Below are 16,322 nucleotides of genomic sequence, written 5' to 3' on the forward strand. Positions count from 1 at the left end.
CGCATGCTCTCATGCTTGACCTGGATAACAATGGAAATTTTGCAAAATCATCATGAGGTTGGGAAAAAAACAAAAAACAAGATGTTGAAAATAATTGCCCCACACATTTCTGACAAAATATGTTGACAACGTATCACTTCAAAACTTATACATATGAATTCTGTGGGTCTGAAAAAGGGGTTTTCCTGGGACAAACATAATTCAAGACTTATGCATTTTGATTTTGCTTATTCTTGCAATAAATGTTCTGAATTCCGAACTAGAGGAGTTTATTTTATATGAGGAAATAAATTCCACGACAGTGCCTATGGCATTTCTTTCCTCAATTGCTTACTTTTTTAAGCAATTTGATGTTCTGCCACTGCAGACTACACTTAAGAGTGCTTTGTTTGCCATTTCCTGTATTAATCTTTTCTTCTCTTTTTCTTTATATGTTTCTTCAGATTCTGATCAGAGTAAGCCATTTGCAGGAACATTGGGCTCCATGCAAGGGCAAACAGGTGAGTCGAGCCATATGCAGATTGCATTAGTGATGAAAATTGTGGCCACTTTCAGTCGCTTTATAAATGTACTGTTTTTTTTTTTGTTTGTTTTTGGTTTTTTTTGTTTTTATTCTTTCTTTTAATTAACAAATACTCCATTGCCAATCTTTTGCACAGCCTGCTGAGCTAATCCAATGCCTCTTCCTTTAGGGTTGTCATCTGGCTCTCTTTCAAATGTCTCTCCTGCAAGAATGATGGTTGGTAATTCCATGAGCAATGCTTTTAAAGTTGCATCTCCAAGCCAAGCACCACGGGTTGTCCCAATCTCCTGCCTCAACCCATACCAAAACAAGTAGGTGTCTCTTCTTTCCCACTGTTAGAACTAAATTGGGTTGGTTGAGGTGGAGTGGGTGGGGGGGGTGTGGTCCATTTGGGTGGATGTGGGTGGCGCTGCATTTTAGTTGGCAGCAACTTGTTGTCCATGCCCTGATCTCGAGGTACCGAGTGTTAACCAAAGTGAATTGGCATCACAGGTTGACTATTCCAGGCAGATGCCTCAACCCCTCTATTTTACCTTCTCCTCCCAACCCCCCCCCCAACCCCTCACACCTCCTTCACAGAATGGTATTTATTCAGGTCAGGTATGGGAGCATGCGCCATAGCAGAGCGTCGCTGTATCCACTTTCCGCCGGAATTCCAGGGGCCTCCGTCTGGCCATCCCCCAGGCAGATACCTGGCCCATCCTCATCTGCTTGAGATGCTGATCAACCTGCTGCAACCACGAGACACGCGGTCAGCCCATTGGCCTCCTCCACTCATGAAGCTCCCTCGCTGAGAGAATCTGGTGAGCAGGATCAGCATCAGGAAAACGAGCCACATGTCCAGATAGCCGCAGGTAACAAATCTCATTTGAGTCTCTCTGAGCAATCGCTCGTTGGACACAAAGTCCGACCAGCGCTAAGGATTCTCTGAAGAGACCTGTTGCCAAAGGAATTAAGTCTCTGTCTCAGATCCCTGGTCAGAGTCCAAGTCTCACATCCATAGAGCAGACTGAAAGCATCAAGGACCTGAAGACTCGGACTTTCATCCTCACGCACAGGTATCGGCAGCGCCACACCCCATGATCCAGTGATCCATGACTCCCCTGGCCCGACCCCGACGTCTGTTGACCTCTGGCTCACAGCCAGCAAAGACATGAATATCACTGCCGAGGTAAGTGAATCTCTCCATGAGCTCAACATCCTCACCACAAACTGGCACAGACAAGACAGCAGCATCCAAGATGTCATTCAAAGCCTGGATCTTAGTTTTGACCCAGGAAACGCGTAATCCCAGCAGCTCTGACTCGTCATTCAGCATCTCGAGGACCCCCAAAAGGATATCTCGAGTCTCTGCAAAGATGACTGCATCTGCGAAATCAAGGTCAGAGATCTTGACATTCCCAAATGATGCACTGCAGCTTGATCTCGCAGACATCCTCTACAGAATCCAGTCCATACAAGTGCTGAAAAGTGTGGAGGCCAGTCCACACCCCTGACAAACTCCAGTGACAACTGGAAATGTCAGAGATGGTACCACCACATCTCACAGCACTCTAAGTACCAGAGTATACTTCAGACATCAGATTGATCACTTTTGGTGGCACCCCACGAAGACCAAGAATCCTCCTTGGGGCATCCCGATTCACTGAATCATCGGCTGCAAGTAGCCCCTGCCGAAGCTCCCAACTGCATTCGGTAAGGAACCGAAGATCAATGATAGTCAATCGCTGACCTCTTTGGTGTAAAGCCTGACTGCTCTGGACGCTGGTGCTCAAGCAGATGGTGGTGAACTCTATCAAGAATTATCCGAGCAAAGACCTTGCCCGCTACTGAGAGCAGCGTCACCCCTCGGTCGTTGTTGCAGTCTTGGCGATCACCCTTCCCTTTCCAGAGAGGAACAACAAGGCCCCTCTTCAAGTCAGTTGGGATGATGCCTGTGTTCCAGGCAGAGCACAGAACTGCATGCAACGACACGAGTGCAGCATTTCCACCAGCCTTGAGAAGTTCAGCATGGATGCCACAGATCCCAGGAGCTTTACCCCATTTCAACCTGTTCACCAGAGCCTGTGTTTCCACAAACGAAGGTGGACTACAGTTGATTGAAGGGTCAGCAATCGGGATTGTAACACCCCTGGCATCCAACTCAACAGCTGTTGGATCAGCTTGGTACAGCCGCTCAAAGTAATTGGCCCAGCGGGCCTTCACTTCGGACTCCTCTGTTAAGAGCCCACCACCCTCCACTCTAACTGCAGTACACCGAGGGATGGGCTTGGACGAACGCAATGCGTGAACTCCCCTGTAAGCAGCACGAGAATCACTTGACCACAGGTGATTCTCTACCCCCTCACAAATTCCTCGCATATAAGCCTCCTTGTCTACCCTAGGCACACGAACAGTTTTACGCCTCAGTTACCTGAACAGCTCAGTTCTGTCATTCAGCCTGGCCCTGTGATTCTGGTCAATGGTATCCAGTGTGCCTTGAGAGACGAAATTCTTCTTCACACTTCGGTGAGTTCCAAAACATCCACCGGCAACATCAAGGACGGTGGTCTTTAAGGCACTCCACAACTCTTCAGGATCTCCCAAAGCACCCAGACCCCCCCAAATCTCCACTCAGCCTATTCGCAAACTCCTTGGCTACCCTCTCATCCTTGAACTTGCCAACATCCAGCCAAGGCTGGGATGGTGCCATTCTCCTGGTTTTAAGGTGCAATTTCAGAGTCGTTACAACAAGCCGGTGGTCAGTATTGAGGAACTGAGCACACCGGTAGACCCTGCATTTATGGCTTATCCTCCAGCGACCATTAATGAGCACATGGTCAATTTCCTTTGCCACACCGCCAGCGTTGGAATACCAAGTCCAACGATGAGCTTGTGGGTGCTGAAACCATGAACCGGCCACCCTTAGTTCATGACCTCTTGCAAAGTCAAGGAACTTAGTGCGATTCTGGTTCACAGTTCCTGACCCATGGGGACCAACACATGTTTCATAACCATCCCTATCAGTTCTACTAGATACATTGAAATCCCCCAAGACGAGAAGAGTATCTCACCTGGGGCACTGATCAACCACAGACTCGAGCATATAGCATAGAATGCGTCCTTCACAGTGAGATCACTCGCCTCAGTCGGAGCAGACACAGAGACCAGGGAAATGACACCCAAAGAGTGATAAATCCTTCGTCTCATACGCTCGTTGACCGGTGTTGCCTCAATTATCATTGGAGTCAGCTTTTGGACACAGCTACATCAACTCCTTGGCATGGTAACCATCAGAGCGACCAGACCAATCGTTGGTTTATCCATCCGCCATGATCTCGCCACAATCCGGTCTCCAAACCTCAGAGTGCTGCAATACCGATGTCCAAATGCTTGAGCTCAGATGATAACAGAGACAGGTGATCATCCTCTCTTCGGTATAGGACATTCCAGGCACCCACCCGAAGGGACTGCCTCAGGTTAACCCAAGGAGACCGCCGTCTGGTGGACGACACCTCAGCACCACTCCGACACACTTTACTGCAATCTGACCCTGGAATTTTACCCTGTGGTTTCCCTCCTATCATCAAACATTAGGGGTCACGAAGGCTTTGGGCCAATCCCGTCAATCGGTGAGCTGCCCTGCGAAGGGAAGCTGCTCAGGAGGTACTCCCACAGAGTGAGTTTTCAGATTTTGTTTTTATGCTTCGAGAATGTTTTGCGGAATGAAGGGTGTTACGGTGGCCGGAGTGCAAATCCTGCCACCACCACCTAATAAGTAACCCAACTGCAGTAGGACATCTGCAGACACAGCTGGGCACTCAATATGGATGGCCGTTTGCTCACAAGGAGCTCCTCCGCCCTTTGACGGGTTTTGTTTTTAATCCTGCTGGGTGTCCATATCCAAACACCCTCCTCACCAGGAACCCTGGTGGGCGAGACTGTTTTGTCGCCGACAACCCGACCATAGAACAGGTTAGTACAGGTTAGTACAGGTTTACATGATACCTGTAGCTAGTCACAGATCTGATCTAGCCTGACCTGACCTGACAATCTGGTATTTATTCGCTGGGGTGTTTTATCTTTGTTTTTAATTAATGTTTGTTTGTTCCACTCTCACAATATGATTGTGAAATGGTGATTCTGTGCATCACTCAGTTTCCAGATGCTTAAATTGAAAATCCTTTGTGCTGCTGAGTTTGGCCTTATTTGAACCCACAGTCTGATCGGCTCATAAAGTGCTTTCACACCAATGCAACAACCTTACCCAAACAGGGTCAGCTCCTTTCTGTTGCTTCGCTATATTATTACCTCCACCACCAAAGGTGGAAGGAAGTTGTTTTTCACTCCCTTTCTGTTTATGTGCAAGATATCTCAATTTTTTTGAAGGATTTGGATGAAATTTGGTCCGATTGAGTTGGGTGTGAGACAAGGATGAATTGATTAGATTTTGGTGACTATCCGAATCCAGATACGGCTACTAGGATTTTTAAAAAGTGATTATTCACCATTGAGAGGGCCAAGAACGATATATAGCACAATGTCTTGATGGGCAGGCTGGTTGTGTGACAAGTACTAATTGATTCAATTTTGGTGAGGATCTGGTTACGATAATTATTTAATTACGAAAGTGATTCTTCACCTTTGAGCGTTGGGACTAAAAACAATATATGGCATGATATTTCAAAAAGTTATTGGGCTCGATATGTTCCACTGGATCAGGCATTGCGCTCCACCGAGTGCCCTTCTCGTTTTTCAAGGAATGGTGAACAATTTTTATTTTGTGTACATAGACCAGGCTTGTGGAAGAGTGATCACACAGTGAACGTATCATGGATGTAACAGACAAAAACAGGATGCAAAACATGCATGGAGAAGGAAACTCCAAGGAGGAAAAAATAACTGGAAAATTAGGAGGGATTTGGGTGGGGTTAACAAAGGTAGAAAAGATCATGTTTGTGGATCGGTGACAAATAGGATGATGATGGAATGGAATCGGAGTCCGAGGAAGACCTTGAAAAAGGCCGTTAAGGCCTTGACAATATGAAATGGAAAGCATAAAACTAACGAATATTACAATGGGAAGACAGAGACCAGTAGAAGACAGAAAAGAAAGCCTGTGGTGAGAGGCCCAAAGGCTCAGCCTCACCGCGGGAGATAGCAATTATCCTAAATGCTTTGGTTTCCACAGCGTGAAGCTGAGAAAGGTGAGGGGCAATTGCACCAGCCCAGAGGGGAGAGCAGTACTCCATCAGGCTGTGAACGAAAGCTTTGTATGTGGTCAGGAGCTCAGGTGGGCCGAGGAAGGACCTTGCGCGATGGAGGATGCCCAGTCGGTGACTGGCTTTGGAGGCCAGGTTGGAAATTTGAGGTGAAACCCCCTTTTTCAGCCTCAGTGGGTGGATCCACATGGGGAGCACAACCCCATGAGACCTTACTGTTCTGAAGTATCATACCAAATTTGGTCTATATTGGTCATGTAGTTTTAGTGAAAATGAAGGATTTGGGGAGGGTGAGCCATTTCCCAGGGGAGATACAGCCACGAGGAGCACAACTTGAGGTTAGGACAACATGGTCATGATGCCTCGTGGCGAGTTTGATCTGGATCTGTCTGATGGTTTCTGAGAAGAAGATTTTGAATAAAAATACCAATATTTGGGGTAAACCCCCCTTTTACCCCTTTTAAAGGTGGCACATCCATATGGGGAGCACAACACCATGAGACCTTGCTGACCTGATATCGTACCAAATATGGTCCATATTGGTCGTGTAGTTTTTGAGGAGAAGATGTTTTCGTCAAATGTTAACCTCCAAATGAACAATAAAATATCACTCCTGTAAGGTTAGAGTGTTGTAGACGATCTCTGAATCTCCCTTTCCTGTAGAAGGCAAAGTGAGTTGCGAGGAGCCACGATGTGGATAAATTACATGATGATGTAAGCTTAATATTTTGGCTGTGTGCACTGAAAAATAATCATAAACTATCAAGTTTGGTCTCAAAACTTCATCAAGTGATCCCTCTCATAGATACATTATATTAAACAGCACTTGATGTTACCTGCAGAGTACCCACCCAGTGGGTGATCTTGTTCCAAGCATGCAACACGTTCTTCTGACGCATACCTTTTTTGGGTGGTGGAAAGGCAACTGACATCTCTGTATATGCAAAAAAACAACAACCCCCATTAAGTTATGTACATGAAGTAAAAACACACCTTCTGCTTATAATTCCAAACACTTCACTGCACAGGAAAATGTGGGGACAGGAATTCTGCACTGTAAACCAGTGCTTCTCAAACTATCTGATGTGGCGGACCGGCAGGTTTTTTTTCCAATGTGCCAGGGACCGGTACCATATTTGTGCGATATTATTTGTTTATGATCCGAGAAAATATTGTTTGAACATCCGTAGTAATATTAATTTATATATGTATATATGTATATATGTATATATGTATATATATATATATATATATATATATATATATATATATATATATATATTTTTTTTTTTTTTGTAAACGAGTAATACAGTATTACAATATATAAAAAAGCAAACTAGCAAAGCCTTCAAACATAGTTATTATAAGCATATGTATACAAGTAATAAAATGAAATTATAATGAATAAGGTAGGTTGAAAAAATTATATATTTTAGTTATCTTAAACTCCAGTGAATAAAGACGTGAAAAGGAAATGGGTAACATTACATTGAAGACAACTTTGAAAATGTGGTAATGTTAAAATATGAAATTGATGATATAGGCATGTTAAATCCTTAACTTTTACTAATGTGAAAGGTGAGCCTGCTTTTTCTTTGTCAGCTTATCCAATCGTGGTTGAATTGAGGACAGTGCCACGTGCAATGGAGAATGAATATCCACACTATTCCTGTACTTTGTCTTAATTGTGCTCATGGTTGAGAAGCCAGTCTCGCAGAGGTAGGTTGAAGGAAATGGCAGAGGAGTTTTCAGAGCAATTTCAGTAAGTTCAGGATATTCTGCTTTCACTTTTATCCAAAAAGAAGCAAGTGCTGTTGTAGTTTCAAAACTCTTCAATCCTTCGTCAGCAGACAGCTCCAACAATTTATCCTCCTTAGTGACACCTAAGTCATCTCTCAATGGCATAAACGGATTTCGGATCCATTCATTCCCTTTCCGTGGATGTCTTCTTCTGGAAAGTAATGCTGAAAGCGTTACATCAATACAATAGGATCCAATGGTGATGATTGTATGTGATTTTTCTTTACATCTGGAATGGCACGCACACTCTCAAAGTCTTGCAGCAACTTGGGCTTTGCCTGCTCAATTTCATCTTTGGAGACATGTAGGACTTCTATACCAGGACACTGTTTCTCTGCAATCGCTGCAAACTCCACCGATGTTGTCACAGTGATGTTGCGACTCAGAACAGCCTTGGCAACTTGTCTCTTTGCTGTACCGCCAATTTTCACAGATGTTGACGGATTAAAAGTTCTGACATCCAGGCTTCACATGGCACAGCTTCCTGACTTCAAGAAAAGGTTGAAGGTCAAGTATCCTGACACAATCAACTAAAACAATTAAATTAGGCCAATAATCAACTAAAACAATTAAATTAGGAAGTGCTGACACCTTTTATTGCATATAAAGACCAATGATTCCTTTCAAAGACCATGAGAAAACCAAGCTTGAGTTCTAACTGTAATTCTGTTACCAATGTAATTCCGTTACCACATTTTCTCAGAAGTATTAGGTTTTTAATTAGAAATTTGGCTGTAATCTCTTCATTGGGCTCCCGATGAAAGATAATCTTCAGGGACTTTCTCCAAGATCAAGGAATAAGCTCACACAGATTTATTTCATGATTTTGGTAACGGAATTACCACTAAAAAGGAGTGAATTGAAAACATCTATGTGAATTTCATAAAAAGGCCGGTCAAAAATGAATGACAAAATCAGAAACCTTGAGTGTTGAACCCATAATTGAGATAATTTTACAGACATTGCTCTCATCTATAAAATTATGGGGTGGGCCATAAAATATCAGCTCAAACTCCTTACATTCCGTGGCAAAAAAGTGCATTTTTCACTGGAACGGAAAAACGTGAGGGAATGAGATATCCAGGAGTTGTCTGTTGAATGTCTGTCTGAGAACCCATAGTTTTGTGCTAATAACTTTATAATTGGGTGAAGCCAAGTTTGAAGTTTCATGTTTTTAGCCTTTCTGCTGTAGAATTGCCCTTGTTGGAAAGGTGGCATCCTATGACGGTGCCACATTGAAAGTCACTTAGCTCTTCAGTGTGGCCCATTCTCCTCCCAATGCTTGTCTATGGAGATTTCATGGCTGTGTGCTTGATTTTATACACCTGTCAGCAATGGGAGTGGCTGAAATAGCCGAATCCACTAATTAGAAGGGGTGTCCACATACTTTTGGCCATGTTGTGTGTACATGCATGCATGCATACATGCATATACAATATACCTACATCCATAATTGTACACTTGCTCCATTATATCATTTTATATATATATATATATATATATATATATATATGTATATAGTGTGTGTGTGTTGATGAACCGATTTAAAGTGCAGCATGGTCCGTGGACGGGTAAAAGCACCTTGACGTATATGTCAGGGAATCTGTCAGCTTAAGTGTTACGTGTCACCACACGAGGGGTGGTGCGGTGTTAATTTGCTTCGGGGGTAAAAATAAGTTCCCCTGTACATGATTACCCTCTGTGATACTGCCTTCGCTATGTTTTTGTATTCCAAGTCAGGCCGTAAGCAAGGGACCGAGTCCCTGAAAAAACAACAGGAGAAGCCCGCCTTCCCGGGTTTGGAGGTGAGGAGTCCACGCCCCGGGAGCGGTGGAGACAGAGGATAAGAAAGAGAGGGGTGGATTGAAGGCAAATTGTGTGTGCTTGGCGAGGGGGCTTCAGAGAGAGCAGATCGAGTGGGGTGGAGTTCACGTCTTGAGTCGATCGAAGAGGTGCTGGTCATATTTGTGCATGTAGAGTTTGGAAAGCCACTACACTGGAAGCACGATTCTGCCTGCGTGTAAACGTGGATGGTGGAGGCGTCTGCCTCCTGGGCTCGACAAGAGACGGCACCATTTTGCTTGCAAGTGCACATGCTGGACGAAGCTCCCCAACACCAGATCGACGATAGCCAGCCCTTGGCCAGGCCGAGTACCAGTACATTTTTTTAAAAGGGGGTTTTATTTTGTCACCCTTTGTCTGTGTTTGCGTCTGTGTGTGCGAGGCCTCGATCATACGAGTTATTTATTCAATTTGTTACATGATTTTTCTTGTAATCTTCATTATTGTCCTTGTAAAAATGTTTCCTTAAATGCATTTCGTGTATTTGTGGTTGGGTTCGTGGATCAAACCCTCTCGTGCTGGCAGTCCGTTCCATTCCCAATACTCGTACTCCATCCGCTACTGCCCTCACTGGGCTCTGTCGTCTTCCCCCACAGCGGTGTTGCCATCCGCCATACCCTTCGAGCGTGTGCTGAAATCCATGTCAATGAGTGTGTTCGCCTCCTAGGAATAAGGAACGCTCGACCGTCCCGGGAGGTTGGTCGGTGTTAACCGCCTGGCTACCACGAATTTAGGTAGTGGGATTCGAAACCCAGCACCCCTACGACAACTGCTGACAGGAGCGGGATTTTAACCCGGCCACCTTCACGACAAGTGTATATGTGTGTATATATATATATATATATATATATATATATATATATATATATATATATATATATATATATATATATATATATATATATATATATATATATATATATATGTTGGTAAACCTGCCGTCACTGGTCTGTTTTGTGGTAGGCACGTGATAGCACTGGACCAATCATGTTCAGTGATGTACCTTGGGCTGAATAGGTAATACTCTGTGGCCTCGGCGTCACTATTTAACCCCCACCCCCCCATAATTTTTGCTCATTCACTCGTGATAGTGAGCTAAAAAGTATGGTGATCCAGTCATGTATACAAAGTACAATATAGCTGTGTTTCATGGACCGTTGACGCTTCGTCGACGAGGAGATAACAAACACTTGGCTCCATTATATTCTTCTTCTTCGAAGACTTTCCCATTTAGCTGGGGTCACCTCCATCCCAACGAGCAGCCTTCCTCCACCTCAACCGATCTTGTACCCATTCCTCCTTCATTCCATGGTGTTTCATGTCTTTTCTTTTCTTTTTACACAGTCCATCCATCTTTTCACTTGTCTTCCCCTTTTCCTTCTCCCAGGTACATTCAATTCCATTGTTCTCCTTGATGGTTCCTCTTCCCCTCTCCGTTTCACATGTCCAAACTACCTCAACCTTGCCTCTCTCACCTTCTCCTCGATCCCAACCATGCCTTCCTTGATGCTCTTGTTCGTTTTCTTTTCTCTTTGATCAGTGGTTTTCAAACCTTTTTAGTGGCGACCCAATTTCAGAACTTCTCTACATCGCGTGACCCAAAAGATTCAAAACCCAATTCATAATATACAAGATAAGATTTCAGATGACACAACAACATTTACTGTTTACTTTATTCACCATCGTCATGTTTTCATAGACGAGTAAACTGAGAATAGCCGACAGTATCCAAATAGTACAGTTGAATGTTTCAGAAGTTTAGTCCGAATGACATTTCGATATATCAGTGAGAAGGATGAGCCTGTTTTTGAGAAACCAACTTCTCTATTCGTGGAGAAGTGGATGACAATGCCAGGATCATATCATGCTCCATTTCTAGGTGATTTCTGTACTTTGTTTTAATCACCACCATGGTGGAGAACGACTGCTCACAAAAGTATGCTTAAGGATATGGCATGAGAACTTTAATGGCGCGCCGTGACAGGGTCGGGTACGACGGCAGCATTTTGCACCAGAATGTCGACAACGAATCCGACTGGAGCTGTACAAGCTCTTCCTGTGCTGTATCACCTTCATCAGCAATGGAGTCCAGTGGAGCCGTGAATGGGTCCCAAACCACAGAAAAGGACTGCACATCCAGCTCAGGGAATTGGTGCTCGAACTGTTCAATGAGCGACCGAAGGTGACGTGCTATCTCCCCAGAAAGACTGTTGAGCTCAGTATCATCGTACAGGCAGGTCGTTAGATGCTCCACTAGACGGGGGGGGGGGAGGGGGGGAAGGCTGATGCGCTTAACAGCTGCTTTGTCTGCCAGTAATTTTAGAGTCGCCAGAAATCCGCTCATTTTGTCGTGAAAAATCATGAGGTTGGCGTCTTTGCTTTGGATGGAGCGGTTGAGGACATTGAGACGTTCAAAGATGTCAACGAGATAGCACAGTTCTGACAGCCAAGAGTCTGACTCAAGCAACGCTACCCATGCCGTTTTCCCTTGTGTGCGTAGGAACTCCTTCAGTTCATCTTTGAGCTCGTAAACGCGCAGAAGGAGGTTTCCTCGAGATAACCATCTGACTTGAGTGTAGAATAGTAAATTCTTATGGTCAGCGTCCATCTCCTGGCAGAATAGCCTGAATAACCTCGTGTTGAGGGTGCTCGATTTGATGCGATTCACCATTTTTACGACTTTTGAGAGCACGCTCTGCAAGGTTTCTGGCAAAGTACGAGAGGCGAGCACTTCTCGGTGAATCATGCTGTGTACCATGGAGGTCTGAGGAGCCACTTCAAGCAATTTAGCCTTGAATCCAGAATGCACTCCTAACATTGCTGGCGTGCTGTCTGTTGTAGAACCGAGCAACTTTCCGAAGTCCAGATCATGGTCACGATAAAACTGCTCTTCTTTCCCAAAAATGTCCTCGCCTTTGGTGGTGGCCTCCAATGGTTTGATGAGCAGAGGCTCATCGACAAAGTTATCAACCTTGATGAAGCGGACTCAGACGATGAGTTGCGCATGCGATGCGATATCAGTGGACTCGTCCAACTGTACGGCGTGCCACGGCGATTCCTTGATCTTCTGTACGATCCGAGCCGTTATGCCCAGACTCGTATCTTCAATTCTGCGTTGGATGGTGTTGTCAGAGAGGGATATAACTGCCAGTTTCTTCGCCGCTTCCTCCCCAACCATCAGAGATACCATGTCCTTTGCACATGGCAGCACGAGTTCTTCCGCAATGGAGTGAGGCTTTTTAGTCTTGGCAACATGGAGCAACACTCGATATGAGGCCTCTGATGGCATGTACCCTTTCTGTCAAGGCGCGTATTCTTGAGTGCAAGAAGTTTCCTCTCAAAGAGCGCTCTCTCCTTATCCTGATAAGGCACATGTTTTGTAGTCAAATGCCTCTGCAACTTATTTTGTTTCATAGACTCCGTAGAAAGCACTTCGAAACAAATCACACACTGAGGCCTCTGTGCCCCACTTTTATCCACCACGTAGTAAAATCCAAGGTCTAGAAATTTATCCTGGTAAGAACGTTCTCGAGATTTGCTGGTGGCCGGTGCTGTCATCACAAATAGGGTCTCGAGTCATACATGGAGACGTGAATAGACGTTAATGATGGAGTCAGAGTCTGAGTCTAAGAGGCCGTGGATCAAACCACTAATTTTCTGCCAAAATGAACCGCCCTTCAGCGAGCCCACGCATCAGCTGGATCCCATTCCAAGCGTCATGTTGCGCCGGTTCCCATACTTTGAACGAACCGTTTATATTACATCCCGTAAACCTAAACACCGATCAAAAATAGACAATTTTTTTTCGCTGCAAGCGGACGCCCGCGACCCCACGAAATTTGCTCGACGACCCCACTTGGGGTCACTCCCCCGGGTTTGAAAAACCAAGTCTTGGACTGATGCCCATAATCCACCTCAACATTCTCATCTCTGTTCTCATTAGTAGTCGCTGTTCCTTCTTCTTCAATGCTCACGTTTCAGCTCCGTACAGGAGCACTGGTCTGATGACTGTCTTGTATACCTTAATCCTCAGTTTCAATGGTAACTTCTTGTCATATGTTACACCAGTGACCTCCCTCCATTTCTTCCAGCCTGCCTTCACTCTTTCTCTCACAGCCTTCTCACTGCCTCCATTGCTATCCACAGTACTTCCCAGGTACACAAAGGCCTCAACTTGGCTCAAGGTTGCCCCCCCCGTATCCTTGATGTTGATTTTTCTCTTGGTCTTGCTCTTCTCGCTGGTCATTGATGGTCTTTTTCACATTCATCTTCATTCCTTTTTGTTCCAGTCTTCTCTGCCAATTTTGAAGTTGGTTTTGCAGATCTTTCTCCGTTTTTGCCGTGATCGCCAAGTCCTCTGCAAACAGCATTTCCCAGAGAAGGCCGGTTCGGCATTCTTGGCTGATGATGTCCAAGATTATGACAAACAAAAACGGACTTGGTGCTGACCCTTGATGAAGGCCAACCTCGATTTCGAAGCTCTCCATCATTCCGTGTTCTGTTTTGACCTTAGTTGTTGATCGGTTGTAGGCGTTCCGGATGATGTTTTTTAAGTGTTCAGGTACTCCTTTCTTGCGTAAACTCCAGTAGACCAACTCCTGGGGGATTCTGTCGTATGCCTTTTCCAGGTCGACGAACACATGGTAGTCACTTGTTCTTTTCCAGATGCTTCTCTTGCAGCTGTCTGAAGATGAAAATAGCATCCGTAGTGCCCCGTTTAGGTCGAAAGCCAAACTGCGTTTGGTCGATGTTCGTGACTTCTCTGATTTTGTTGTCCAGAATCCTTTCGGTGATCTTCAGCATCTGCTCCGTGAGTTTGATTCCCCTGTAGTTCCGGCAATCGAGCACATATCCTTTTTGTTTGTAGATTGGAACCAGTACACTTTCTCTCCAGTCTTCTGGCATATTCCCCGTTATCCAGATGTTCTCGATGATCCAGTGGGTCCAAAGGACTCCATGGTGTCCAAGTGCTTTGATCATTTGGATGGTTCCGCTGCTTTGGTCTTCTTCATTTTCCTGATGGCTTCGCTGACTTCCTGCATTGTTACCATTTGGACTGGTCCTTCCACTGGTGGTGTTTCAATCGGCTCTTCTGCTTCATTCCTCTCATTTAGCAGTGTTTCAAAGTATTCTTTCCACCGAGCTCTAACCATTTCTTCCTCAACGAAGATGATCCCTTCCCTATCTTTGATCACCTTCATAGTTGGGATGTCTCTTCTTGCTCTCTCTCCTGTTGTTTTGCTACCTTGTACACCCTTTTCTCTCCCTCCGGTGTTTCCATCTCCTTGGACCACTCCTTTGTGGCTTGCCCCTTTCCTTCTGCCACTGATATTCGGGCTTCCTCCTTTGCTGCCTTGTAGCGGTCCCTCTTTTACTGGTTTTCTCTATCCCTCTGCCACTCCTTGAAGGCAGCTTTCTTCATCTTGATGATGTTCTGAACTTTGTCTGACCACCACCAAACTTCCTTATCTTGTATGCTTTTCCCAGATGTTCTCCCACACCTCTGCTGATTCTTCTACCAGTACCCCCTTCAAGGTCTTCCAGAGGTCCTCCGTGCCAGCGTTGGTCATCTTGTCCCTGACCCTGTCCTGGTCCTCCGCTACCGAATCTTTCAGTTTCCAAATTATGATCTTCCTTTCTCTCTGGTCCTGGCTCCTCTTTCTCCCCTTCCCCCTATCAAACAGGTCCATCACTAGCATTCGGTGGTGATGATGAGCTACTACTTCCCCAGGTATTACCTTCGCGTCTTTCACTTGCTTTCGGTCTTTGCTACATACCAAGAAATAGTCGGTCTATGTCCTGCCTACTACACTTTTATATGTCACCAGATGTTCTTCCCTTTTCTGGAATCCAGTATTAACAAAGAAAAGTTCCAAACTCTCCGCCATTGAGCATCCTCTCCCCTTCCTCGTTTCTGGTTCCATATCCTTTGCCACCATGGATCATCATCTCATATCCTTCAGAAGTACTTCACACGTGACAATTAAGGTCTGCTCCCAGGATCATGGGTTCGTCCCCTGGGATGTTCGTGATCAGGTCTTCCAGATGTTCTCGGAATTCCTCCTTGTCTTGTTCTGAGCATCCAACTTGGGGGGTGTACCCAGAGATTATATGCAAGATACTCCTTCCCCATATGATTTTGACTCTCAATCTGTCTGACTCCCTGCTGACATCCACCACTTGCTGTTCGAGCTCCTCATTCAAGATAATACCGACTCCATTTCTTCCTTCTCTACCACCTAAGTAGAAGAGTTTATATCCTTCTCTAATCTCTCTTGTGCTCTTGTCCCTTCCATTTTATCTCCTGCACACATGCCACGGATACCCACCTCCTTTTTAGTGCCTCTGCCAATTTTCTGCTTCTCCCTGTCATGGTTCTGACATTCTAAGATACAAAATGGATTGTTCCAACTCTCTTTAGCCGCCTCCTTTGGACCGGCGGTACCCCTTGCTGATTTCTCACATACTCCGGGGGTTGATGATGCGCGTCGCTTCTGGGGAACGCCCCAGCCAGATCTGAATCTGCTGCTCGTTGTATATCCATCATGACTTTCAGCAAGGGAGTTTTACGGGCCGAGTTGCCAGCTCTGACGCCCAACCCCCCCTCCTCCTTTCACATCCGGGCTTGAGACTGGCCATGGCGGAGTTAGCTCCTTTATAGTATAGATGTAGAAATAATCAGAACAAGTCCTGTTAATTTGATTAAATGTTTGCCTTGACTATTTGTCATTGTGATTGCATGACGGTTCGGATGAATTATTCATCAGAAATGCTCATTTGATGCACCATTGAACAGGCAATTGAATAATCTTTCAAACGAACAGTCACTTCAAAATGGGATAGGAACCTGCTAAGCAATCATACCCTCAACATTTCAGAGTATTAAAACCGCTTCACGTGAATATGGGTACCTATCAATAATGTGTCTAAAGTCCAATTCCAACCCAAGATATTTC

General features: G+C 45.1%; 1 protein-coding gene across 3 annotated transcripts in view; it reads left to right on the plus strand.

The window, feature by feature from the left end:
- The window catches only part of RPA1 (replication protein A1), a 61,934-nt gene that overhangs the window by 27,803 nt on the left and 17,809 nt on the right, over nt 1–16,322 (plus strand). For all 3 annotated transcript variants that reach the window (XM_085874252.1, XM_085874261.1, XM_085874269.1), the window contains 2 exons: nt 444–500; nt 693–834. In XM_085874252.1, the coding sequence (XP_085730378.1) occupies nt 444–500; nt 693–834 (199 nt within the window). The remainder of the gene's footprint in view (nt 1–443; nt 501–692; nt 835–16,322) is intronic.

Source organism: Eptatretus burgeri, chromosome 1 (genome assembly GCF_056783735.1).
Source record: "Eptatretus burgeri isolate ZD-2024b chromosome 1, Ebu_testis_v1, whole genome shotgun sequence".
In the NCBI taxonomy this organism is placed as follows: domain Eukaryota; kingdom Metazoa; phylum Chordata; class Myxini; order Myxiniformes; family Myxinidae; genus Eptatretus; species Eptatretus burgeri.